The 27,536-nt window shown below is 35.9% G+C and overlaps 2 protein-coding genes across 2 annotated transcripts in view; both read left to right on the top strand.

Annotated features, from left to right (window-relative positions):
• The window catches only part of LOC121257218, a 30,093-nt gene extending 12,486 nt beyond the window's left edge, over positions 1–17,607 (top strand). The window contains exons 2-3 of the mRNA XM_041158156.1: positions 6,334–6,344; positions 17,455–17,607. Coding sequence (XP_041014090.1) covers positions 6,334–6,339 — 6 coding nt within the window. The 3' untranslated portion in view covers positions 6,340–6,344; positions 17,455–17,607. The remainder of the gene's footprint in view (positions 1–6,333; positions 6,345–17,454) is intronic.
• Positions 17,564–25,186, top strand: LOC121257217 (cysteine--tRNA ligase 2, cytoplasmic-like). The gene is made up of 9 exons (XM_041158155.1): positions 17,564–17,759; positions 18,804–18,867; positions 21,677–21,838; positions 22,796–22,966; positions 23,044–23,325; positions 23,415–23,540; positions 24,005–24,238; positions 24,363–24,479; positions 24,570–25,186. Exons 1-9 carry the CDS (start codon positions 17,590–17,592, stop codon positions 24,828–24,830), a joined length of 1,587 nt encoding a protein of 528 aa, XP_041014089.1. The 5' UTR covers positions 17,564–17,589; the 3' UTR covers positions 24,831–25,186.
• Positions 25,187–27,536: the final 2,350 nt, after the last annotated feature.

The following is a 27,536-nucleotide window of genomic DNA, read 5'->3' as shown; positions in this document are numbered from 1 at the left end:
CGACTAGTTTTCCGGGGTGTGACGCATTGGCACGCAAGTCTTTTTGTGATTATTTTTCTTCTTGAATTTGGTCATCTCTATTCTTATTTATTATTATTATGATATATTTTAATTAATTTTATACATCTGCCGCTTGAATATAAAGCTATTTAAAATGTACCTTATTGACAAATATGGTTGATAATTAAATATATATATATATATAAAAACAATTCTCAAATTTTCTATTCTGATTAGAGAATTTTCTATTCTGATTAGAGAAAAGTCTAAAATATCTATAATTTAACTAATATCTTTATGTGAAATCACCACTTATTCCAAAAGTTTAAACTGATGGGAATGGATAGATTCAATTATTTATTTTATATCTTAACATTCCTTTTCACGTGTGGGTCAGACTCTCCTTCAATGGATAACTCAACACGTAAAATATTTAATTAAATGGAGTAGAGTGTAGAGTTAGAGTTCGAATTCAAGACCTCTGCTATGATATCATGTGAAATTATCACTTGTCCCAAAATGTTAAGGTGATGGGATTATGTAGATTTAATTATTTAATTTATATTTTTAACACTTTATAGCATTAGTATTATTGAAGGCTTTTATTTGAATTCCAATGTTCTCAATTCTCATAATATCTATTTGAGTATTAATTTGGTGTTATTCAAGAGACTCATATGGACAATAGATCTTGATTTATATGTCTATATATCTCATTTTCAGTGCTCTATGTCTATATATCTTTGCTAACGAAAATGAAAGGAAAACGTGCTCATGTACATGTTCTCCAATAAAAAAAATAAAAAAAAAAATGTACATGTTCTCCAAGCACCATGATTTTTGTAAAGAAATCATGTGCCTATACAGTGCAGTAAAGTTGAGATTGATTGTGTTTGGTCATGAAAAGTGATAGCCTTTCTTTCTGTAAATGAAAAAAATCATGAATAGAACAGCATGTAAGTCTTAATTGTGAGGATAATCTTGTTTGGTGCTTGAGTAGTTATCCTCACCGGCCAAAGCTTGAACAATTATGTATATATCTTGCAGCCAAACAAGCCCGATCGATCGAGTTCCTAATTCTTCATTAGTGTTAGGTGCTACGAATGAAGTGACATGCTAACAATAACATTCCACTTGTGTTGAAAAAAGAAAACAAGACTTTAGACAAGAGAATGGTGAGGTATTAATGTAGAAAATTGTCTTGGAATATTGTCTAGATAATGACTGTTGAGCTATCACTTTCGAAGATTAATTCATTGAGGGGTTGTCAATCAATTAATCAAGCTGAATCATTACATACCAAGATTTCATCATTTGGGCTTTTCTTGGTAAAAATTATAGAACCCTAATTTCATCGTATGGAAATGTTAATGAGACGATGTGCGATTGAATACTAGGAAAATAATTTATGAATAGTAGTGAAATAATTTGAGTTAAGATATTTTATTAGATTTTGATAAATGAGAGAGAAAATTGAATAAAAATATTATAAAGTTAGAAAATTGTTTAAATATAATTTTTGTTTTAAATTTTGAAAAAAAATATTATTTTTTGTGTTTTATTTGGAAGTTTAAAAAAAGTTGCAATGATTAATTGAAAATGTTGAAAATTTAAAATTGAAAAGTATTTTATATTTAAATGATGTTTGGAAAATAAATATATTATGATTAGAGGTTTTGAGATGAGATGAAAAGTTTATCTCACTTTCCAAATAACCCCTCGTGTACAAGTTGTGTCACACCATCATTTTACACCTTGGCTCTCCGTTCCCTTCTAGAGATCATGTCCTCTTAAATCATTCCCCTTTCTATATCCTTAAAAACCTTCCCTACCCATGCCTCAACCTCTGAATCCCTACCAAATTCCAAGCCAACCCTTTTGTTTCCAGAAAGAGCATGTCTCCGATTCTCATAACTCTTTTTTTTCATAATGCCCACAAAAGTAGGACTGTTCATCTGGGCCGAATTTTTTCCTGGCTTGGTCTGGAATCCAAAAAATCGAATTCCGGTTCTGGGTTCCGGCCCAAAACAAATCCGAGTACACCTGGTCTGGGTCCCAGTATCCATTTTTTTTTTCAGTTTGAATGTTTTGATGGTTTTATTTTTTATTTTTTCACTTTGCGCCATGCTATTATCCAAGAAGAGCCTCTCTGGATTGTGTTCAAGTGGGTGAGACATGGTGATACTACACAAATTTTGCAATTCCTTGTCACCATCAGGGGAACTTCCATGGTAATTGGAGATGGGATCTTACTCCATCCATTTCAAGTCAGTTTGACAGAAAAATCTCGGACTTGATGAAGACAGTACAATCCTAAACATGTTGTCTGTATCATTTAACAAATGGATTTTGCTTGCTACATGCAGTTCTTTCTGCAATGGATGGTGGAGGGGATATTCCCGACCGATTAGCCCCCACATGGGCCTGGGCTTTGGCTTAGGCTTGAAGCTTGTCCCATTACAGAAAAGTCCAATCAATACCAAGAGGGTCTAGCCCACTGCCAATACCGACTGGGTAACCACCCAGAGGTTATATATTTTATTAATTATTTCTATCTCCCTTTCTTTCTATCACATATTTTGTCACAATTGGTATATTAATTTGATAAGAATATGATTATTACTTAATATATAATAGGTAGAATAGTAAAATATGATAAAATAAAATAAAATAATAATTAAATAATAAAATAATTTTGAAATTATTAGTTATACATACTATATAATGAATAAATGGATAATCTAATGTAGAGATTTGATGTGAATAACCAAAACCAATTTCATCTTATATTATTTTATTGTTATATAATGAAAAAATAGATATTCCAATGTGGAGATTTATGTGAATGGAGTAGTTAAAAGTCAAATTTTTCTTACATTCATAAAAAATGTTATTTAGTTTTGGCTAATCCATTGAGAGTGCTCTAAAAGATGAACCTCCATGTCCAGATTTAAATTTGAATAATGGATAGCCATTATCACCCAAAAAAGGGGGACGGATTAGACGGTTCTATATAAGGGGAGAACCCAGGTACGTGAAAGAGATCGAATTATTGAGAATTACATTATTACTTTCAGTGATTGACTTAGGCATTAGAGACGTTCCATCTAACCCCCAAGCCATCTACTATTTGGTTGCAGGTGATCACGAGATTGTGGTGGTGAAACACGTCCAAAATAGATGGGATACACTTGCTAGGCACAAGTGCTATGTTATATGTCAATCATTCTTTTATAAACGGACTAGAAAGTTCTTTAGATTATTATCTGTGGTGTATTAAATATGCTTCGATCCAGATGTTGTTGTGGGGATTTCAGCAGCAATCTTGATAGTTCTGTTTTTTGTTCAACGATTCAAAACAAAGTGGGGTTTTCTTTTGCCCCAATCATCTTCTTGTGGTTTTTCGTCATCACTTTCCCGCCCACTTGAACACAATCCAGAGAGGCTCTTCCTGGATAACAACATGATACAAAGTGAAAAAAAAAATCAAAACATTCAAATTGGAAAAAAAGGTACTGGGTTGTATACCTGGGTTTCGGGTTGTAAACCTGGATTCACCCGGGATCTGACCCGAACTAACCCCTTCCGGATTTCGGCCCGGGTTTGGAACCCGGATTCTCGGGCCAGAACAATTTGAACAATCCTATACAAAAGGGCTACCGATTCTCCAAAAGGTCTGAAATCTTCTGAAGTTCTCCATTTTCATTGCGAAAATGAGATAAGCCATAATCTCAAAACTAATATTTCTTAAGAAAGCAAGAGGGGTCAAGAGGTTCAAACTTCTCAAACTTTACATTTGTGGGCTTCTTGAGGAGTACGGTTAGTTTTCTCCTTCAACCAACCCCATCATTCATTACCACAGAAACCATTTCAAGAACAAAAGGCCTCGAGATATTTCTTTGATGTTCTTTCTATATAGATGTTGCATGGTTCAGTTTGAGAGCTCAAGGAGTGGTTGCAACCTACGTATATTCAAAGATCCGCCTGCTTTTCCTGCCATGGAAGATGTCACTGCAAGGTAGCTTTTGGAGCCATCGAGTTCTGGTGATGAAGACTAGAGTATAAGGTCGCACGATCAGAGGGATGAGAGGTATTTTTAGAGGTTCTATGAAGAGATGAGAATATATAGGCATGAATCAATTTAGCTCATTGTTAATTACTGATTTTGTAGTACTTTCTTATTTTATTGCCGTCTGCTCTCCACAGGCTTTTTGGAGATTGTGGAGATCGATGGGTTTTGAACTTTTGATTTAACTATTTGTTCACATATTTAAAATGTGAGACATGCTACCGCTAAAGAGATTTACAAAATAAATTCACAAATTAACATAATTTTATATGGTATAGTAGATCTATTTTATAATAAAAACAGTTTTACAATCTAATATAGTATATCAAATTACGTTAGTTTATAAACTTGCTTTCGTAAAATCTTTTTGTAATTAAAATAATATTCCTCGCATATGGTTATTTATTCAGCAAACTTGGTTTGAAAATTGAATGTAATACAAATCCAAAATAAAACTAATTAATGAAAAATAAATAAATTTTGCAAACAACCTTGCAAATATATGGGTGGATGGAAACAAGTAGTGCAGAGCATAGGGCATTGAATGGACCTACTTTCCCATTTTATATCAACTTTTGTGCTATATATATATATATATATATATATATATATATATATATATATATATATGGAAATAGACTTTCATTTCATTCAATGAAACCAAAATTACAGTTGTGACATATCAATACAGAGAAAAATCTAGATTACAAGCCAAACTATGCATTTGCTTTGGGGCAACCCCCCACACAAATTTCTTTGTGATGGATATTGTTTTAATTTCTATAAATTTCTTCCTAACAAACCTTCCGATTTGTTGGAGAGAAGAGTGCTTTGTAAAAACAAAACAAAACGACCCATCTTTCAAAAGAAGAGAAGTACTATCAACTTCCATCCTCTTAAAGAGGATGAGTACTATCACTCCGACTCCTCCCAAAGGAGGAATGAGACTTTGCTGCTGTGGACATCAAGTCCAATAGTCTATTTCATTTTATTTTTTACCTAAAACAAAACAACAGAAAACTACAAATAAAAAAATTGAAAAAGAACCACATTGGCCCAGCCCTTAGGGCTTCATCACTATCTTTGCCCCCCCCCCCTTTTTTTTTTTCTTTTTTTTTCTGCATCTTCCCTTTGCCCGTGACCCCTTTCCTCTTTTTTTCCTCTTCTACGTCCACCTCCACCTACCATCACCACCATCCATAGCAAGTCAATGCGATTTTTTTTAGGTTTTTTTTTTTTTTTTAATTTAAAAGTCATCCTAGCTTTTTATGAAACTATTTGACTATAGATAGACACCCATCTATTATATATAGCACAAAAGTGAGAGAGAGAGAGAGAGAGAGAGAGAGAGCTGATATTCTTATGCGATATGAATGTAATAGTACTCATGAGAGAGAACCTCCAACTTCTCTATAAAAACTCCCCCGAACCAAAACTAGCTTGAGGGGGTGGGAGCTTTGGCTCCTCCCCCCGCACTTTTCAAATCTGTGTTTTTTGTTTTGTTTTGTGTGTTTTTCAAGACTAATAAAGGAGAAACACGATCTGGGTTTTTCAAGTCTGTGTGGTTTGTGTGTGTTTATGTCCGTAGCCTGCCTCCTACACATGAGCATTTTTTGTGATCAAAGTCCTTCACGGTGGAGAACAACGACATGCAGTTTAGTGCATTGTTTTTATGCAAAAAAAGGGAAGGTTCTCTTTATTGAAGAATACCCGTGGGGGAGGGAGGTGCAATGGTGGTTGGCTTGGAAGAGGGTTGCGGCTGGAGGTATTGTAGGACAGAGCTTAGAGGCCTTGATAGAAGAGTGGCTTATGGTGGTCGGTTGTTGGTGGGCTCTGAGTTTCACGACTCCACGAGCAGACCAAGACGCACGCCGGTCTGGGTGGGCCACCATACCAAGTTCTCGAATAGTATGATGACGACGTTCCACTGTGACTTTTTGTTCAGGGGTATGGGGTAGGAAAACTGATGAATAATACCTTATTGTGTTAAATGTGAGGTAAACTGAGTGTTAGCAAATTCTCCACCCACATCAGTTTGAAAATTTTTTATTTTTTTATTGAATTGGCGTTCAACATATTTTTCAAAAAGTAAAAAGGCTGAAAAAAAATCAGATTTTTTTCCGGAGCGGAATAAACCACATAAATTTAGAAAAGACACCAATTAAGCAGACATAGTAAGAAAATTTACCAACAGAAACAACAGAGGTAGGACCCCATAAGTCATAATAAACTTTATAAAAAATAGCATGAGTGAAACTAGTAGATGGTAAAACGAAAAACTTGCTTAGTTTGCCTAACTGACAACTTTCACAAATAGAAATGTTTTATTGGTGCCAAAGGTTTGAATAAGTCCTTTAGATTTAAGAACTTGGATAGCAAAGGCATGAGGATGTCCCAAACGGTGATGCCACACATTTTCAGAGACAGTCCAAAAGCGAGTTGAGAAGTGAGCTTCGTATGGAGCAGATAAATAGTAGAGATTACCCTTCCATCGCCCACTCATTAGGACGCGGTTGGTCTCTCGCTCTACCATGGCCAACCCAAACCGGCGTGCGTCTTGGTCTGCTCGTAGAGTCGTGAAACTAAGAGACCACCAAGCACCGACCACCGTAAGCCACTCTTCTGTCGAGGCCTTTGAGCTCTGTCTTGCAACACCTCCAGCTGAAACCCTTTTCCAAGCCAACCACCACTACACCTTCGTCCCTCACGGGTATCCTTCAACAAAGGAACCCCTCCCCTGTTTTTGCATAAAAACAGCACCAAACTACATGCTGCCGTTCCCCACTGTGAAGGACTTTGATCCTAGAAAATGCTCATGTGATGGAGGTGGGCGGCGGACAAAAACACACACAAACCACACAGACTTGAAAACCAAAATCGTGTTACTCCTTCATTAGACTTGAAAAACACATAAAATAAAACAAAAAACACATATTTGAAAAGTGAGAGAGGGGGGGGGGGGGGGGGCGCCAAAGCTCCCACCCCTTCAAGCTAGTTTTGGTTTAAGGGAGTTTTTAGTGAGAAGTTTGAGGTTCTCTCTCATGAGTACTATTCCATTCATATCGCATAAGAATATCGGCTCGCTCTCTCTCTCACTTTTATGCTATATATAATAGATGGGTGTCTATCTATAGTCAAATAGTTTCATAAAAAGCTAGGATAACTTTTAAATTAAAAAAAAAAACTAAAAAAAAATTCGCATTGACTTGCTTGATAATTTTATTAATAACTTTCCCTTTTAATAGAAGTATGCCTGGTAGTAGCGAGAACAACCTATGAATCGCACTTGGTTGAGATGGTACTGATTCAACTAGGGTATAAATTAAATGTACGGAAAATGATACTATGTTGTTTGAATTTGTCCTCCCAACTTGATATCTCAAAAACTTTATTTTTTTATTTTTTCTTTTAAATATATTTTTTAAATATTTAAAGATGTTTAAAAAATATTTAAAAGAAAAAAGAAAAAAAAATAATTTGCAATAAGAGTACGCCCAAAATGTTACAATTTTAAAGGGATCATTCTACAAAGACCGATGGTCTACTGATAGAATGACCGATTGTTGTATTTTTTTTCTTTTTAATTCAATACACTTTTTAACATTAACTACAAGAAAATCGGTCTATTCCAGCGATTTTATATTTGTTACAAAAGAAATCGCCGCAAATGGACCTTAATTGTGACGTTTTTTCTAATCGTCGCTAAATTCCAACACGAAGTTAGGAAATGCTGATGGAAAATTCACTTTATAATATTTTACGACTACTATTATACCTATTGTGACAGTTTTGTTGTCGCAACAAATATTTTTATTGTAACGGTATTTTCTTTCCGTCAAGGGAGAAAAATCGCCACAAAATCTACCTTTTGTGTCTATGTTTTGTCGCCGTAATAAAATGTGATGGGAAAAGGGATTCACATAATGGAGAATAACTAAGGAGACTTTTATTTTCGACCAATTATTGCTTATTTGTGGCAGTACTAAAGCGCCAGAAATAGTCTTTTACCAAAATAAAAAACACCATCCCCATAATTTTTATTTTTGGAAAATTCTTATTGCAGTCCATGAGCGTGGCCTGCAATGCAGTCCTAAATGAAACGCTCCCATTTCATTTATTGATGAAATGTAGCGTTTCCAATACGTCGCAAAACCAAGGAAGCTTACATCCATAGCTTCCTTCCTTCCTCCGTGAAATCCAGACGTAGCTCCCTCCCTTCCTCAGTGAAATCATGTTGCCCTCACAAATCCCTCGGCCATTGATGTCGCTGTGCTGTCCCCTTCCTCAAGGGAGGACCCAATCTGCCCATGTGTGTTTATGTCTCTCTCTCTCCCTGTAGGCTATAAGGTGTAGATTTGTGTAATCAATTTTCTCTTTTCTTCTATTGTAATTGCCCCTAGTCAGTGTGAGAAAATGTAAGATTTAACGAAGGGAAGCTAGTGTTTTTTTTTTTGTAACACTATAGAACTCAATGTACTGGTTTTATCTGTAAAATGGTGGTCTGTAATTGATCAATTTGCTCACTTTGAGGGTGAGAACCTCCATGGAAAGAATAGAGAAGAAATAGAGAGAGAGAACATAGGGAAGGAATAACAAACTTCTAATATGATTTTGCATAAATTTCCATTTGCAAACATTCCACCCAAATAGGTATGACACAGCAGACGTAACAGACTAGATTCCTTCTAGAAGATTACAATTAAAACGACAAGCTTTAATATAGAAAACGACATAATACTTAAAACATAAAGGGCCTCAAGGCCGTAACTCTCTACTGCAAACGGGCCTTATTTTCTACTAAGAATAAACCCAACATCCCTCAACAAGGCTCACGGCCTGGTCCATGATTCCCATTGATGATGCACTTCACTCACAACCCCTAGGGCACTTCAAACGCACAAACAGTCTTCTGAAAATCCTGAATCCCCTCTAAAACTCCTTCCTCCTTCATGCTTCTCTCTGGATGTGTCACAAAGCTTCGTACGGTTCCCACAAGGTGCGGGTAAGATGCCTTTAGCTCTTCATACGGTTCCCATGATGCGTCTTCCGTATTTTGCCCCTACCATTGCACCAAGCATCTGGTCAAAGGCTGATTGTGGTGTTTCCGAACTCTGCGATGGAGGACCTTCTCAGGCTCAAGCTTAAGGTTCCCATCTGTACCTATGGGTGGGAGGGTAGGTAAATAAACATGCCTTTGTCCCAAGGTTTTCTTCAATTGTGACACATGAAATACCGGGTATATTGTCGAGATTGGAGGAAGTTGCAACTTGTAAACTACGTATCCCACTTTCTGGATGATGGGAAAAGGGCCATAAAAACATGGGGATAGCTTGTGATTCCTGCGATGAGCCACACTCATCTGCCTGTAGGGATGTAGGCTTAGGTAAACGACATCTCCTACTTCAAACTCTTGTCCTTTCTTTTCAAGTCATAGTATTTTTTTTATTCGATTATGGGCCCTCTGAATATTGTGCTTGAGTAAGCTGTTCATGTGTTCTCTTGTCTATAAAATTTCTTCAACTGTCTGCACTTTAGATAACCTTGGCATGTAACTGATTAACTTGGGGTGTTCATACCCATACAGTGCTTGAAAATGGGTGATTAGAATATATGAGTGTTGGGTGGTATTGTACCACCACTCGGCTAAGGACACCCAGTGGGACCAATCCCGAGGTCTGTCCCCTGCATAGCAACTGAGAAAATTCTCTACACACTTGTTCACAGCCTCAGTCTGCCCATCATACTGTGGATGGTATGCAGTGCTGAAAGCTAATTGCACCCACTAGGACTTAAACATCTCTTGCCAAAAGGTACTTGTAAAAGTACTATCACGATCAGACACTATGGAGTTGGGCATTCCATGTAGTTTTAGGATATGCTTGGTAAACAACTGGGCTATGGTTTTGGCAGTATACGAGTGGGTTATAGGAATAAAATGGTTGTATTTTGTGAGCCTATCAACAACTACCCATATGCTATTAAAACCATGTGAGTGAGGTAGGCCCTCTATGAAATCCATAGAGATTTGAGTCCAGGGTTAGGAAGGGATTGGAAGGGGGCTGAAGTAGGCCGCTGGGTTTTGTCTGATCAATCTTCATACACTGGCAGATTTCACAATCCCTAATCTAATCCTTCACAATTTTCTCCATACCCTCCCAATAGAAATCTCTTATAAGTCTATGGAGGGTCTTATTATACCCCGAATGTCCCCCCAAAACACTAGAGTGCACCAGCTGCAATAGTTTCTATTTGAAGGCTGCATCATCAGCCACTACTAGACTCTGCTTGTAAAAAAACAATCCCTCCCTTACTGAGTATTTCTGAGGTAAATCACCTATTTGAAATTTCTCCATTAACTCTAATACTTTAGGATCCCCCTTGTACCCTTCCTTAATCTCTTCCATCCACTCCAATGTTGGTAAGGAAATGACAGTAAGGGTAGCTTCCACTCTTTGCTCCTCTCTCTCACCTCTTCTAGACAAAGCATCTGCTGCCTTGTTTGCCAGTCCATTTTTGTACTCCACCAACATATCATACCTTAGTAACTTTGAGGTCCACTTTTGCTGTATAGGAGTACCTATTTTCTGCTCTAAAAGATACTTCAAACTCTGATGATCTATCCTCACCACAAAAGGGTGCCCCAGGCCCCAACTAGTATGGTTGCCATTTTTGCACTGCCATAATTAACGCATAGAGCTTTTTTTCATAGGTGGACAGATTTAGGATTCTGCCCTTTAAAGTCTGGCTGTAAAAGGTTATGGGCCTGTTCCTCTGCATCAAAATAGCCCCAATTGCCCCTCCCGATGCATCACATTCTATTATGAAAGAAAGGAAAAAATTTGGGAGAGCCAATACAGGGGGCTGACTCACTACTTAAGGAGTCGAAAAGCTTCCTTTGCCTCTTCATTTTGTGTCAATGGGGCAGCTATGCTCCCATACCCCTTTATAAAACAACGATAATAGCCCGTCAATCCTAGAAACCCCTTAAGGACTTCAAAGAAGTTGGAAATGGCCATTCTGTTACACCAACCAGCTTTTCCAAATCTGCTCTTACACCATCAGCTGAGATCACATGGCCTAGATAAGACACTTCCAGGATAGCAAGCCTGGATTTAGAAAGCTTAGCCAACAGGCTATGCTGCTGTATCACCTCCAATGTTAACTACAAATGCCTGAGATGATCATCCAAGTTAGCGCTATAAACCAAAATATTATTGAAAAAAACTAGTATCAACTTTCTTAAGTATGGTCTGAAAACCTCATTCATGAGGCTTTGGAAAGTGCTAGGAGCATTCGTTAATCCGAAAGGTATGACTAGGAACTCATAATTCCCTTCATGAGTCCTAAAAGTCGTTTTAGGAATATCTCCAGGTTTGACCCTAATTTGGTGGTACCCGAAATGCAAGTCTAGCTTTGAAAACAGTTTAGACTCGCTTAATTCATCCAATAACTCCTCCCCCACCGGGATAGGAAACTTATCCTTAATTGTCACCTTGTTCAAGGACCTATAGTCCACACACATGCGCCATATCTCATCCGTCTTTCTTACCAACAACACCAGTGAGAAATATGGGCTTTGGCTTGGCCTTATGACACCAGAGGACAACAACTCCTTCACAATTTTTTCAATCTCATCCTTTTGAAAATAAGGATATTGGTAAGGTTGGGCTGAAATGGGTTGAGTGTTTGGTTGTAGGGTGATATTATGGTCGTGGGATCTTATAGGAGGTAGGCCTTTTGGTTTTCCAAAAAATTCTTGGTATTGGTTTAGTAAATTTTGGATAGCTGGGTGTATTTTTTACTTCAGCTTTTGGTTCTCCTTCACCTCCATTAACTGTAACAGCACGCCCATTTTCTCCAGTTTATTATTTTTGTTCAAGCTGCCCTCTTCGATTAGCTTGGCTGGACACAAGACCTACAACTCAATCGCATTACTGTTATAATGAAATTTCATAGACAATTCTTTAAAATTCCAAAGAATGGACCCCAACTCATGAAGCCATTGCACTCCTAACACCATGTCACAGCCCACTAGCACCAACACAAATGCTTCAATAACAAATACATTCCCCTGCACCCTTACTCTCAATGAGGCACAACTGCCCTCACTCATAACCGTCTCTCTATTGGCCACTTTCACCTTAATTATTTTATCACTGTCCACTGGAACTTTTCCTTTTGTAATCATAGAAGGGTCTAAGAAATTGTGGGTGCTCCCGAGTCAATTAAAATAACTACCTCCTGGTTCCCAGCCCTACCCTTCACCCTCATAATTCTAGGGTTGATTGAACCAATTAAAGCATGTAATGATATTTCTGGTTGCACTGAGTTTGTAACAAAATCCAGTATCTCCCCCTTCTATTACTTCTTCCGCCTTCAAGGAATCACTCAGCTCTTCCTCAACCTCCTCAATGAGGAAAAGCTTGGATTGTTGGCACTTGTGGCCCTGATTCCAGTTGGAATCACAATAGTAACAAAGACACTTATCTCTGCGGTCTTTCATTTGTTGTGGTTTGATTTTATGGACTGGTACAATGGCTCTTTGTTGATTATTTTGGTGGTTATGGAAGCTGAAACTAGGGATGTGTGGGGCTTTTTGGTTATTGTGTAGGCTGGAGGTAGGGAGCTGTGGGGTTTTCAAAATCCCAGGGTCATGGTTATTGCCGAGTCCTCTAACACCATTTCTAGCCAACCCAACATGCTCTTCCTGAATCTTTACTAAACTGTAAGCTGTCAACAAGTTCTTAGGCCCAAACATAAGCACCAACAGCCTTATTTCATCCCTCAATCCACTAAGAAAACAACTCAGTTTAAAGTCCTCAGATAGCCTCTTTAGTCTATTGGACAACCCTTCAAAATTGGTTTTATAATCTTCCATTGAGCCAGTTTGCTTGAGTCTCGTAAGAGACTCCATTGGATCATCATAGGAAGATGGTCCAAATCTCACCAACAATGTCTTGGTAAACCCTTCCTAGTCTTGAACAATCCCAGATTCTTCTAAATCTTGAAACCAAACAAGGGTTGGCCCTTTCTTGTGGAAAGAGGCCAACCTTAGCTTGTGTTGAGGCATTGTATTGTAGAAAGGAAATTAGTGATTAGTTTTGTATAACTAACCACTGGGGCATCCCCATGAACGTAAGGAAAATCAATCCTTACCTGTTTGGGTTGCAGCTCCAGCTCATGGTCACGATGGTGAGAGTTGTATTGCTGATCCTACGAGGTACTTCCCTCCCTTTGCTAGTCATTATTACGTTTCTGTAATTCCATAGTGATTGTAGCTAATTGTTGCATGACTGAATCAGATTGCCTTTTCAAAGCTAACATTTCTGTTTCCAGATTTTTTAGCTGTGAATCGGTGGATTTCTTCAAGGATATGAGGTCATCTTGAAGCTGGTTGAGGTGGGTTCCTTCTGCCATGGTGAAGTTGAATAGAGTGATAGCACTTGGGATCACTCTCTGATACCAACTATAACACTATATAACTCGATGTATTGGTTTTATCTGTAAAATGGTGGCCTGTAATTGACAATTTTGCTCACTTAGAGGGTGAGAACCTCCATGGAAAGAATAAAGAAGAAATAGAGAGAAAGAACAGAGGGAATGAATAACAAACTTCTCATATGATTTTGCATAACTTTCCAAGTGTGGACGTTCCACCCAAATTGGTATGACACAGTAGACGTAACAAACTAGATTCCTTCTAGAAGATTACAATTAAAATAACAAGCTTTAATATAGAAAGCGACATAATACTTAAAACATAAAAGGCCTCAAGGCTGTAACTCTTTACTCCAAACAGGCCTTATTTTTTACTAAGAATAAACCCAACATCCTCAACAAGGCTCACGGCCTGGTCTATGATTCCCATTGATGATGCACTTCACTCACAGCCCTTAGGGCACTTCAAACGCAGGAACAACTCTCTGAAAATCCTGAATCCCTTATGAAACTCCTTCGTCCTTCGTGCTTCTCTCTGGAAGCGTGACATCTTTTTAAATATTCAAGAACCTAGGTTCAAGCCCGTGTGAACTGAGAATTTCCCATAGGGCTTGCATCCTTCTAGATGCGAACCATACGTGTGATAAAGTTTAATATTTAGATGTAGATTTAATTTCTAGCTCTGCACTGGACTTCTTTCTCTCGTGGTCTCATGGTTGTAGTAAGATTTTCTCACCTGGACTAGACTGCAAGTCACGTATTTAACTACTTTTCTTGGATTTATCGTAAGTGTAAAAAAAATTAAATATGCAAGGCAGTTCACACAAAATTAAATTGCTAGAACATAAAGAAAAACAATCAAAGCTTTGTAAATGGCAGTGGATGACCCATATGCACATAGTTGGCACAGAGGGAGAGGGAAACGAAATGAGTTTAGAATTCTGACTTGTTCTTGATTTAAAAGTAAGATATTTAGTCAATTTCATGATAAAAATGGGAGTCTTTTAGTCTATTCCTATATTTGGATGGCAAGGAGTCCCACGTAGGGGTGTAAATTTGAACTGGAAAATTGGATCGGTTGGACCGGTTTTGAACCGGTCAGGTCCAGGACCGGTTCTTGTAACCGTAAAACTAGCCAGACCAGGTCCAGTCTCGGTTACATGGTTTCCAAGATCTGACCGGCCCGGTTGGGAAAAAAAATAAAAAAATAAAATTTTATATATATAAGTTTTATACAAAATTAATATTATACAAAATATTTTTTATATATAAGTTTTATATATAATATATAATTATATATGAAATAATTTCATATTATAATTTATAAATTATAACATAAAATGTTAATTTTAAATATGAACATTTGTAATTTGTTTGATTATATGTTATTAATATAATTATATATAAGATAATGTTATTATAATTTATAAAATAAAAGTTTAATCTTAAATTGAAAATTTAATTTATCATATGCTTTAAACATAAAATATATATTTAAATTATTAATAACATTTTATTTATAACTATACTAATATATAACTAATTATACTGATGTATTATATATAGCTAAATAATCACTATACTAAATAATCACATATAAAATAATGATTAATTAGTTAGTAATAATTACTAATACTAAATTACTGTATTAATACTATCACTATAATAAATTACTATACTAATACCATCACTATAATACTATCAATAATATAGTTATAATAAATTAAACTCATTATAACAATTAACAAATACTAATATAACAATTAACAAACTCACTATAGCCATAGTTATACTTATATTATATAGCTATACTAATATGGATAATGATAGATTACTACTTTATTACTACTCATTTACTACTATTTTTATATTTATTTTTTTTTAATTTTTTATTTTACTTAATGATTAAGGAAGTGGTATTAGTAAAATTACATATATTTTTTAATTTTTTCTTAATGATTAAGTTAAAAAATATTTAAAATAAAATGATAAAAAAATAAAAAGCTTTGAAATATACTTGGATAGTAATAGGGTAGTAAGCCTATCACTACCCTACTAATATATAGCTATACTAATAGTATAATATTAATACTATTATATAATCTAACTAATACTAATAATCTAATATAGACTATAGTTATATTTATACTAATATAGTTATACTAAATCACTAAATATTATTAATATTAAACTATTATATTAGTATATATAATTAATATAGACTAAATTTTAGTCCAAAGGCCCGACGGCGTCGTTTAATGGGGCCATATATATATATATATATATATATATATATATATATATATATATATATATATATATATATTACATACCCACCCCCGCCTCCCTTCCCCGCTCGACCCTCTGCCTCTCGAGTCCCTGAGTCCGCTCAGCCCCTCTCACGCCGTCAACAGCCCCTCGCCGTCGACACTGTTGATCCGTTCTGTTCTCCGCTTTCAGTTGTTCCCGAGGCTACAGAATCTCAGATATTGTTTTCCCCTCTCTCGGCGAGCTAATCGGTATGTGAACATATATATGCTTTGTAATTTTCAAAATCTTACATTTACTTCATGAATCATTACAATGTTTCAATTCATTGTTAATTGATTCATTTCATTTAGGGTTTTTATCGAATTTACAGTTTTGAGATTTAGGGTTTTTTACAGATTTCGAAATCTGATTAAGGTTTATATTTTATAGGTTTTTTTTGTATAGCTCCCCATCAAGCTGAATCTGTATTTTATAATTGTGGAAGGTATAATTTTATATTTTATATTTTAGGATTTAGGGTTTGTATATGTTGTATAGTCCCCATCGAGGATGAACATGTATAGTTCCCCATCCAGCTGAAAATAGCTTGATTTCTTTCCTTTTTGTTTTTGTGGGTAATTTTGTTTGTTTGTTCATATATATCTGTTAGTAGATTTGAACCTGATAAATTTTTTTGGGTTGCATGGATGTCAATCAGTGATTCTACTGGTTTGGTTTCTTGTGTGTTCTGTGTTTTATTGAATCATTACAATGTTTTCTTGCATTGTGTGTATTCTCTATGTGAATTTCTTTATGTGTGTATTCTAAGTGTATTCTTTTTGTGTGTATTCTCTATTTGAATTTTCTGCTATTGCATTGATGATTTTTCTTTCTTTATTAATCTTTATTCTGTGTATTGATATATGGAACCCATAAGCTTTTTCTCTTGTGCTATGTAACAAGAGGCAGGGTACTTTGCCCTTTTGGCTTGTCGTTGCAATTCATGCACTTGAGATTCCTTTATATCAATTTATTTGGTGTCCATTGAACACTTATAAAAAAAAAGTCAGTTTTGGTTGATCCTTCTTTTTTTTTTGGTGTATTTTTTGTGAACTGGCATCAATATGTGCATAACCGCATATTGTAAAAACTTTAATGAGCTTCTGATTTAGGGTTTATTTTGTTGTTACAGTTTTTTTTTTTTCTTTTTATATCAGATTTTTCTATAGCGGTTATTTTGTTATAGCATATTTTTTACATGGGACCCGTTTTTTTATGGCAGAATTTTTTTATGGTAGATGATTAAAACCCTAAAATCAGACCGAACCGGACCGGAACCGGTAAAACTGGAAGTACTGGTCTAGGGGGTAACCGGTGCATAATCGGTTTTTGAAAATGCAAAACCAGTACATACTGGTTCGGTCCTAAGTTTTGTCTAAAACCGGACTGGACCGGTTACACCCCTAGTCCTACGTGGACTGCGTAGCACTTTCCTTTTTATTTTGTTTCCCCATTCCTAATCTCTCTCTCTCTCTCTCTCTCTATTACTGATCCTTTTTAGGTTGTATTTCGTGAATTCTTGTATTTATCAGTCTGATTTTATACAATCAAAATACTTATACAATGACTATATCGATTTTAGCATGTTTTGGAGATTTTTTTCTGTTAGGGTTTCATGAAAATAGAGGATTAGGGTTTTGTTACCATTGGCGTTTCATCTACGGTGAAATCTGTAGGCTTTTAGGTTTAGGTTGTGTTGCATCGTTAAGCTGCAGACGCAGAGGGACGGAGAGAGGGAGAGGGAGAAGGAAAGCGAGCTGTGTGTGGGAGGAATGGCGAAGGAGGAGGAATTTCGAGTGTACAATTCGTTGACTCAGCAGAAGGAGATCTTCAAGCCGCATGAGCCAGGGCGTGTTGGCATGTACGTCTGTGGCGTCACCGCCTACGATCTCAGCCACCTAGGCCACGCTCGCGCTGCTGTCAATTTCGACGTTCTCTTCAGGTTATTCTCCTTCAGTTTCGATTCTACCTGATTGCCCACTTATCTGATAGCTAATAGGATAAGAATTAGAATATAATTGCCAACATGGATATTTGCCGTTGCTAATTTTGCTACTGATCTGACAACTTCAAGCAATTTATTGCCAAACAGTAAAAATTTATTTTTTTTGAAGATTTTTCTTTAAAAGATTTATAAACAGGGAAACGGATTGGAGTTAGCAATTTATAATCCTATTACACAGCATACAAAGCTTTGCTGGACTGTAAAGCAGCAAGGCTTTCCTCTGATATTGTAAAAACACACTTCTCATTTGTCCTTCAGGTTCCTCCATATACCATTTGAGGAATTATCACTGATGGATCTTTGGCTGCAAAAGCTTAAAAGATAATTTCCTTGCCCAAAAAAAGAAACCTCTTCCGCTCCACATCTTGAGTAAAATGGTACAATGTACAGGTTCTGCCCATCCATTTAATAATCACTTTGAAAGATTTAGTCTTTTGATTGGGAATTTGTGCTCATGCATGTGACCTAGGGCCCCTGTATAGATGAATTTCATTTGCTCTTTTTTCCCGCTTTATTTGCTCTGACTTGGTTAACCCATCGTTGGCCTTAAAAAATGAACTTTAGTGGACCTTAATTTGAAGCTGAAATTCCTTGGCCAATATGTGCTAATTTGAAGCTGAAATTGATGTTAACCTTAAGCCTCGGTTTGGATTGGAAATTCACCTCAACTCATCTCATCTCATCATTACAACTTTTCCAAATTTTCACACAAAATATAATAAACAATTCAATTTTTTCAAATCCCAAAACAATAATAATATTAAAAATAATATTCTAACAATATTTTATTCAACTCACCTAGACCCAACTCAACTCATCTCAACTCACTGCACAACTCATCCCATTCTTTAGCTCGTGCTTTTGCCTTATTTTACAATGTGGCTACTGTGCCCTTCGTTTTCGTACATGAATTAGGTATAAAGCAATGATAATTAATATGTGGATGGTAGTCATGGTTTTACTTGGAATTGAACCCTGCAGATATCTTCAACACTTGGGCTATCAAGTTACTTATGTGCGGAATTTCACCGATGTTGATGACAAGGTGAGAATAATCAACTTTTGGATTGAAGAATTTTTTTTATTTGAAATGCTGTATCAAGACATGTTTGAAGCCATATAAGATATAAGATGAAAACAGAAATTCCAACCATCCATTGCGGATAATGGAAATTCAATTTTGATAAGAGCAGTCTCTTTACTCTCTAAAATGTGGGAATAATAATTGATTTGATTGGGATGCATCCATCTGCTTGGCTACCTAACTGTTATTTCTTAAAATCTTCTTCAAAAGCCATCAAAACCCTATTGTTTAGGAGGAAATAATGATAGACACAATGTATGTTTCCCTTGCAAGTGTAATACTTTATTGCTATGGAAGAACCCCTTCTTAGAAGGACCACTGCCCCAGCCAATATATGCTGAGAATCAATCTTTAAATAGTAGAGTTAGAACTTACAGAGGATTTTCAAATCTCGTGCTTTCCTTGTGCCTGAGAAGTAGAAACCCCTGTATTCTCAGAGCTTGCAGTATTCTATTCTTGCCATTAGAAATACTGGTTGTTAGAATGGTTAACTTTTTTAAAACTTGTCTCAAATGTTTGGAAAAGGGTATCCTAGTGCCTTACCTGTAGCTCTGAGAGGCAAATTAACAAACCTGAATCTTAAAGAATCTTCTCCTTATGTCAATTTTTTTAAACAAAGATCCTCTTCTCTCAAATATTTTTTCTTTACATTTTCCACAATGTGATGCGACATGGATAGTTAGCCAAGAAACAATATTTCCTGGTTAATGGTAAAAAACCCCTTCTGAGGTACTTATAAAAAATAAAAATAAAAAAACAAAAACCCCTTCTGAGGTAAATAGTTAGTTATTTTCAGGAACGAGCTCAAGCCTTCAAACACAGCTGTTCAACTTAGTCCATCCGCCGATCCCACCAAGATCATCCTTTACATCTGGCTTCTTGTTCATGGCCTCTGATTGGCAGCCTCTTGCAGGTTGCTTGTGATTCTGTGATCTTGAAAATTCCTGGTTCCATGGCAATCAGCACCCGTTCTGGAACCGTTTCGAGTCATTCGCTAATGCTTGGTTGTTGGTCGACACCCATCCCTCATGATCCATCCTATTTGCTGGGCTTTGTCCACAAATTTCATTGGATAATTTGGATGTTATTCCATGGTGGAGTTGATTTTTTTCTTTTTATTGGAGTGTAAAGAAATTGCATGAAAACATCCTTAGGGGGGGGCAGCGATCAAGGATTATTTTCTTTAGAACCCTTTTCTTTTGGAATGTCCGCCCAATCATGCCTTTCTATTTTTAGTTATCAGAGATCTTCGGAGCCCTTTTCTTTCGGATGTCTGCCCAATGATGTTTTCTTTTTCGGTGTATAGACCTGGATAACATTTTTTTTTTTTATTGGCATCGGGTGTCCAGGAACAACGTCCCGACTAATTTCAGGAGTGCACAGGTCCCTGGCAAGGAGTTCTTTTTTATTATCAATAATGTTTTTTCTATGAAAAAATTGTGTGAAAATAAAACAGTTTTCTTGAGAGAGGTGGTCTTTTCATATACTCTTCATTTCTCATTCATCTAACTCCAAACCATAGAGACCGATAAAAAAAATTAACCAATTAAAAGAACCAAATCATAGAGATTGGGATTCTACATAATATCAAAATCAATTTTTTAACAGTCACTTTTTGGACTGAAATTTGAATCCAGAAGTTCTTTTGATTACCTTCAAAAAATACAAAAGTAAAAATGAAAGGATATGTGATACCCTATATTATGTGTAAGGGTAGGTGTATGAGATTCCATATTGCTTGGGAAGGAGAAGCGCTTTATAATGGTTCCAATGGGGCTCCAATTGTATCATTGACTAGTCTTTTCAGAGTATAGATCATGTGGTTTGGGCCTTCCATTGGAGCGTTACAAATGGTATTAGAGCTTATCCCAACTAGAAATGTGGGATTTGAGCTAGGCTACCTATGGCGGATAGGCCCGACAAGGACGTCGAGAATTTAAGGGGGGGGATTGTGATACCCCCATATGATGTGTAAGGGTAGTTGGTGTATGGGATCCTACTATATTTGGAAAAGAGAAGTTCTTGCTCTTTATAATGGTTCCAATGAGGCTCTAATTGTATTATTGACTAGTTCTTTTGAAGTATAGGTCATGTGGTTTGGGCCTTCCGTTGGGGAGTTACAGGATAAGATCCATATGCTTTTTAGTTTTGGCAACAAGTAAGATACCTATGTCGAAGGTAAATTGAGACGAACGTAAAAACAATCTAATTGAAAAGCTTCCCACAACATGTGCAAGATGGATTAAGTGGACTTCAAATGGCTATGCTTAAATAAAAAACAGTCATGGAAGCTGCTGAAAATGTGTCTGGTGGAGAGTTGGGTTTATAGGATTCTACAATCTGGTTGGGTTTTAGTCTATTGGGAAATCCTCACCTAAATAGAAAAACTCTGCAACTATGCTTTGTTCTCCAGCTATGAAGACATATATCAATTTAAGAATCTTTCTTAATGATTCTTCCTGGATGCACTCTGTTTCTCCTGTAAACCTACAGTTCGCTTTAATCATTCTTCTAAATTGCAAGTGTAGCACTGGAGTTTAGTTCCAGAATGCCCCTGTTGACTAAACTATTGGTCTGATATGAAGGCCTTGTATTATTTTCATTGCCTCAATTTGCTTAAAAGCTCACTTGAAGATTTATGTTCAAATGAACCATAAAACTAATAAAGAAGATTTTTATGTTGGAACCTGTGATACCTCAGTTAACTCTTCATTCCTTGGGTTTTTAATGCTTATCTAGACACTGCTAACATTTTTACATTTTTATGCAGATAATTCGTAGAGCGAATGAGCTTGGGGAGGATCCATTAAGTTTGAGTAACCGTTTTTGCCAAGAATATGTTGTCGACATGGCTGATCTTCTGTGCCTCCCTCCTACCCATGAGCCACGTGTTTCTGATCATATGGAACAGATAAAGGATATGATAATGCAGGTTGTATTCCTACTATAGTGCTCACCTTATCTGATGATGTTGAGAAATTCTGATCTCTCTAACAGACGCATATGCACAAAGGCAGGAAATTACTGCAAAATGGGGATTTTCTGTTGAAAGTACATAACAGAGTGGTGTGCCTTTTGTTTATAATTTTAGTTATATATATTTTCTGTTGGCATGCACTCAGTGTTTGTCAAAATGAACTGTGTCCATGTTAATGTGCACTAAGTATATCTACTTAGAAAAAATGTGTAGTGCAGTATATTTATATGGTAATATTAGGGTAATTTGTTTTTCAGATGTAATGTGCGAAGATCTAATTTCTTTAAAAATCATGAAACCGGTATTCTTCATGAATTTCTTTAAAGATCATGAACCTCTTATATGATGCTACACAATGGGCATGCGGAGTTCCTAATTTCTAATCTTGAATTTCCTAAAAGATCATGAAACTCGTATATGATGATACAAAACGGGCATGAAACCGGAGTTCCTAATTGAGTAGTACTTTATAATCTTCATCGTATTACAGTGTGTGTGATTTTCTAATTTTTTTTTTTATTTCTAATTTTATCATTGATATTACTTTCCTATCTCAAATATTGAGTTGGGCTTGACTTGCTAAAGCAGCTTGTTACAATATTTGACTAAGGATTAAATATGGGACTTCGAATTCCCATTGTAGCAGAAATATACACATCGTAACTTATTTCTGATGCATTCTTTCCCCCTCCTTCTTGAGCCATATGCAGTCATGGCACAGGCATCCAGCTCCATCTGGCTTTCTCACTAGGGATCATGACTTCCTGGATTTAAGCTAATTTATTTTGGCCTTGATGGGATGTGTTCTTTGATGTTGATAAAAGGGAAATTGCCTTTTACTTGGGACAATGGCTCCTTCACTATGAGGAATTCTTTATTTGTTTTTTAATATATGGCTTGTATATTTTGTAGATTATAAACAATGACTGTGCATACACAGTTGATGGAGATGTGTTCTTTGCTGTCGACAAATCCCTAAATTATGGCCAGTTATCTGGGCAGAAATTGGAAAACAACAGGGCTGGTGAACGAGTTGCTATTGACTCAAGGAAGCGTAATCCAGCTGACTTTGCATTGTGGAAGGTGTAAAAACCTTTGCAAATGACAAGTTTAAGTCTTCTTAATATCATTCAGTATCTGATATCCTCTAATAATTACAGGCTGCAAAGCCTGGTGAGCCAAGTTGGGACAGCCCATGGGGTCCTGGAAGACCAGGTTGGCACATAGAATGCAGTGCAATGAGTGCTCAATACCTGTCCTTCCAATTTGATATTCATGGTGGTGGAATTGATCTAATCTTCCCACATCATGAAAATGAGATTGCACAGAGCTGTGCCGCTTGCCAAGAGAGCCGCGTGAGTTACTGGATGCATAATGGGCATGTCACTAATAACAATGAGAAAATGTCAAAGTCATTGGGTAACTTTTTTACAATTCGTGAGGTAAAGTGGGGCTACACATTTGTCAATGCTTCTAAGAACTTGTCTTGTACGAGTATTTGCATTTAAAATAATATGGTATCTTCTTGTAGATTACTCGATTGTATCATCCGCTGGCTCTGAGACATTTCTTGATAAGTGCACACTATAGATCTCCTCTCAATTACACAGTCTTACAGCTGGAAAGTGCATCAGATGCTGTTTATTACATATATCAGGTTTAAAGCTTGTCTTAGATTCCTCACTTCTTAGTTTTTATAGGGAATTCTACCATCTCAGTCCTTAGCAAATCAATGTGCATGCACCTATGGGAGTTGGATTATCTTGAATTTTTCATCCATTCAAGGTTTCATGTATGTGCTTGCATGTGAATACGTGCGTGTCGTTAGTAGCTTGGATTTCTTACTGCACCGGATTTTGAATGGATGCAACCCCTTGTAGAGTTGATAGAAGACTGCTATTATGGCAGTGTTATCCTTGTTTTTCTTCCTGATAAGTAGAGTTTGATTCCTTGTTTTTCTGAGTTGATATGCTGTAATATCATCTCCTCTTGTTTGATTTTATTAATTATTATTTGAATTTATTGTCACAAAAGGCAGATAAACTGTAAGAACACTCTTGAAAGGGTCCTAAGGTCCTATTTACCTTCAGAAAAATTGATACCTTATCTTGTGGTTGTTAGACTTTGGAAGATTGTAGAGATGTTTTATCCCCATCACAAGAAGGAAGCCTCAAGGAAGGCTCAGAACAAAAAGGAAAAACAGTCCGTGTCTCTCCTGTTGCTCAAGAGTGCATCAGTAAGCTGCGCAGTGAGTTCAAGACTAAAATGTCAGATGACTTGAACACTGCACAGATATTGACCGGTGCTTTTCAAGAAGCGCTGAAGTTCATAAACAGTTCTTTGACCATGCTCAAGGTACGTGTTAGAAACCAGTTCCAACAGGCCTATGATGTGCTCTCTTTCTCCTTTGTTATCCGTCTTTATTTCTATTTTTTCTTTTCCGTGTGAAATGTGACATGATCTTTTTAATATTTTCTAGAAGAAGCAGCAAAAACAACAACAATTATCGATGATTCAATCTCTTGTTGAGGTGGAGAAAGAAGTCAAAGAAGTTCTTAATATTCTGGGGTTGCTATCCTCTTGCACTTATGTGGAGGTGATTTAATTCCTGGCTCTTGTGTAATAAATTTAAAGATGCATGATTTATTGAAGTATATAACATAGAAGTTGCTTTCCATCTTTATAGGTTTTGCAGCAATTAAAAGACAAGGCTCTGAAGAGAGCAGGGTTGGAGGAAAATGATGTGCTGCATCTGATTGAAGAAAGAGCCCTAGCAAGGAAAAACAAGGATTTCTCAAAGAGTGACCAGATCAGGGCTGATTTAACTGTGAAGGGCGTTGCGCTGATGGATGTGGGCAAGGAAACTATTTGGAGACCATGTGTCCCTGTTGAACTAGAGCAGCCAGCACCTCCAGTTGAACAGGAGCACAAGGCATTGCCAGTTTAACAGAGAACCGCTATCAGCATTGTTTGAATAAGAACGAACTCGCATCCATTCAAACAATTGCAGATGTATCACCTATTGAACAAGAACAAAGTGGACCACCTGTTCAGACGAGATGGTGGAAAGCCTTGTTCCTACCCCGACCATCGCATGCATGACGGACGAGTGATATGGTTTAAATTATTTTTAGGATCATGGTTGTAATTTTTTAATCTATTGATTAATGTTGTAACATTTGGGGGCGGCTGTCACAAGTTACTACATCCCCATTAGGCTGTGACCATGATCCATGTGTGTTAAAGCAATATTGTGCTCTTATTATGACCCGTTTCATACTTAAAACACAGCTATTAAGGAAATACAGCTAGCTTGATTAACAACGGCATGCAGTTAGGCTTAGAGAGATCATGTTGGATGCAGTCTTAATATATAAATCATATTAGGGTGTTAATTAATAATAATAAGATTGTTGGATCTTGAGGAAATTAATGGGAAACGTTGAATAATCCTACGTACGTACCATGCATGCAAAAATGTTGGATCGTTTTCTCAATCATCATCCATCCACTAACTAATTTATAAACAAAACAAAACCCTATTTCTTTTTTGGGTTTGAAAAATCAACAAAAATTAATCGTGTATTTAAAGAAAGTCATATATCTGTTACGCACGTATAGGAAGGGAGGAAAAGGGTCGAAGGGCCATGGCTAAACCAACTTAACGCGAGGAACCACACCCTATTCTCCTAAAAAGAGTCAAGAAAATGTTTTTTCATCAATCGCTATTCGCTATCCCAGATCTTATGGAAAATACCTCTAAAATAAAAAAATAAAAAAACTGTGTAGAGGTGTGAAAGTGAATAGTGACTGATGTATAGAATAACTCAAAGAGTTACATGTAGAGTTAAAATTATTCTTTTTTAACTTTCAGAAAATGTAAAAATACCTCTCTAGCTTGGCCTCTTCAGAATTTTTAAAATGGAAACTTCCGAAGCTTTTAAAAAACTCCAATTTTGAAGAGGTCAAAGAGAGGCATCATGTATATATGCATGCAATATAAATTCAGTATTGCATGCATATGAAAATACAAAGTCCGGATATTTATTTCTTCTGTCACCGTCGTGATAGCTGAAATTAAAGGTACGTACGTAGGATTTAAGGTTGTAATTTCTTCAAATCTACATATGCATTGAGCACTTCAAAATCCCAAAATAAAAATCAGACAACGTACAAATTAATCATCGATCTTTGCGGTTACGGCAGGGAAAACATATAGCAAATAATTAATTAGATAACAGTAGTACTCCAGACAACCACTCGATCATGCATGCACGTACTAGGCTTTAATTAACTTTATGATCATGCATATATCTTGCGGCTGGCTGTACGTAATGTAACACGCCGCCACAAAACATATATTTTACCCTGAAATTAAGATCATGGATGGTAGCTAGCTAGCTTCGCAAGGAATCGAAGAGTAGTAGTTATGAAGGAATATATATATATATATATATATATATATATATATATATACACACTGATTCATTTGAACATATATATATATATATATATTATTATATGTACATACAATTAAGACTGCGCCTAGCTCTTCCAAATACATTCATTCGTACATATCTACATCAATATATAAACAAAAGACTGCATGCCTTAACAAATATATATATATATATATAAACAATTCACAAATATAAAAACAGATTAAAAAGAAAAAGAATGAAAAGGAAAGGAAGAAAGAAAAAGGAACTCACTGTTTTGACAACATTAATTATTTATTTATATATGGTCCCGACAACTACCTGCAGGCATTTGAGATTGCTTGCTATAGCTAGCTACCTAGCTCCTCAATCAAAGACACAACTACTAATTAACTATATATATATATATATATATATATATATATATATGACTCCTATTTGATTGGACCATTAATGTCACTAAGCCATAAAAAAATATGGCTAATTAGGATTTATTTAATTAATAGATTGGATCATGGTGATCACTAAATAAATTAATGAAATTAAGATCATATAGTTAAAGTACCCTCACTCCATCTTTGGCTTTATTTATTTATTTATTCTACATATAATAGATTAAGCTTATTCCCACTACAGCTAGCTAGCTAACTCAAGTTTAAGATATATAGATATCATTAATTGATTGGATTTGATAAAATTAATTGATGGGTCCATGTCCAACCCACAGCTATTATTATTATTATTATTATTATTATTATTATTATTATTATCATATTTATCGAAAGTTGTGGGAATTATTAGTTTTATTTAATTATTATTAGATCTGCCTTATGGTCGAAGATTAGTTATATACGTTTCGAATGTTTGTACCCCATAAGTCAAAAGGCCCTGATTAGAAAAATAAAATAACTTTTTTCAAGGGCACAAGTTTTCAAATCTACGATTAATGATTATACTTGTATCCGTTGATGATCTGATCTCCTCAAATCGAACCAAAATTATTACCAAATCTTCAAGGAGAAGATCAAATTAAAGAATTAATTATATAAATAAAAAAGACCTACTATATATTAAATTATTACTATAAAAAAATATTTATTTGTGATCAGTTATTTGTTACATAAAAAAAATGAATAAATTTATGTCCTTTTTATGTTTCCTAATTAAATCTAAATGATCCTGCAGTCACCCTCTAAGCCTAAGCTAGCTAGCGT

Source organism: Juglans microcarpa x Juglans regia, chromosome 3S, assembly GCF_004785595.1.
Source record: "Juglans microcarpa x Juglans regia isolate MS1-56 chromosome 3S, Jm3101_v1.0, whole genome shotgun sequence".
Taxonomy (NCBI): domain Eukaryota; kingdom Viridiplantae; phylum Streptophyta; class Magnoliopsida; order Fagales; family Juglandaceae; genus Juglans; species Juglans microcarpa x Juglans regia.
The sequence above is the reverse complement of the archived record's forward strand: the minus strand, read 5'-3'. Positions and strand labels throughout refer to the sequence as shown.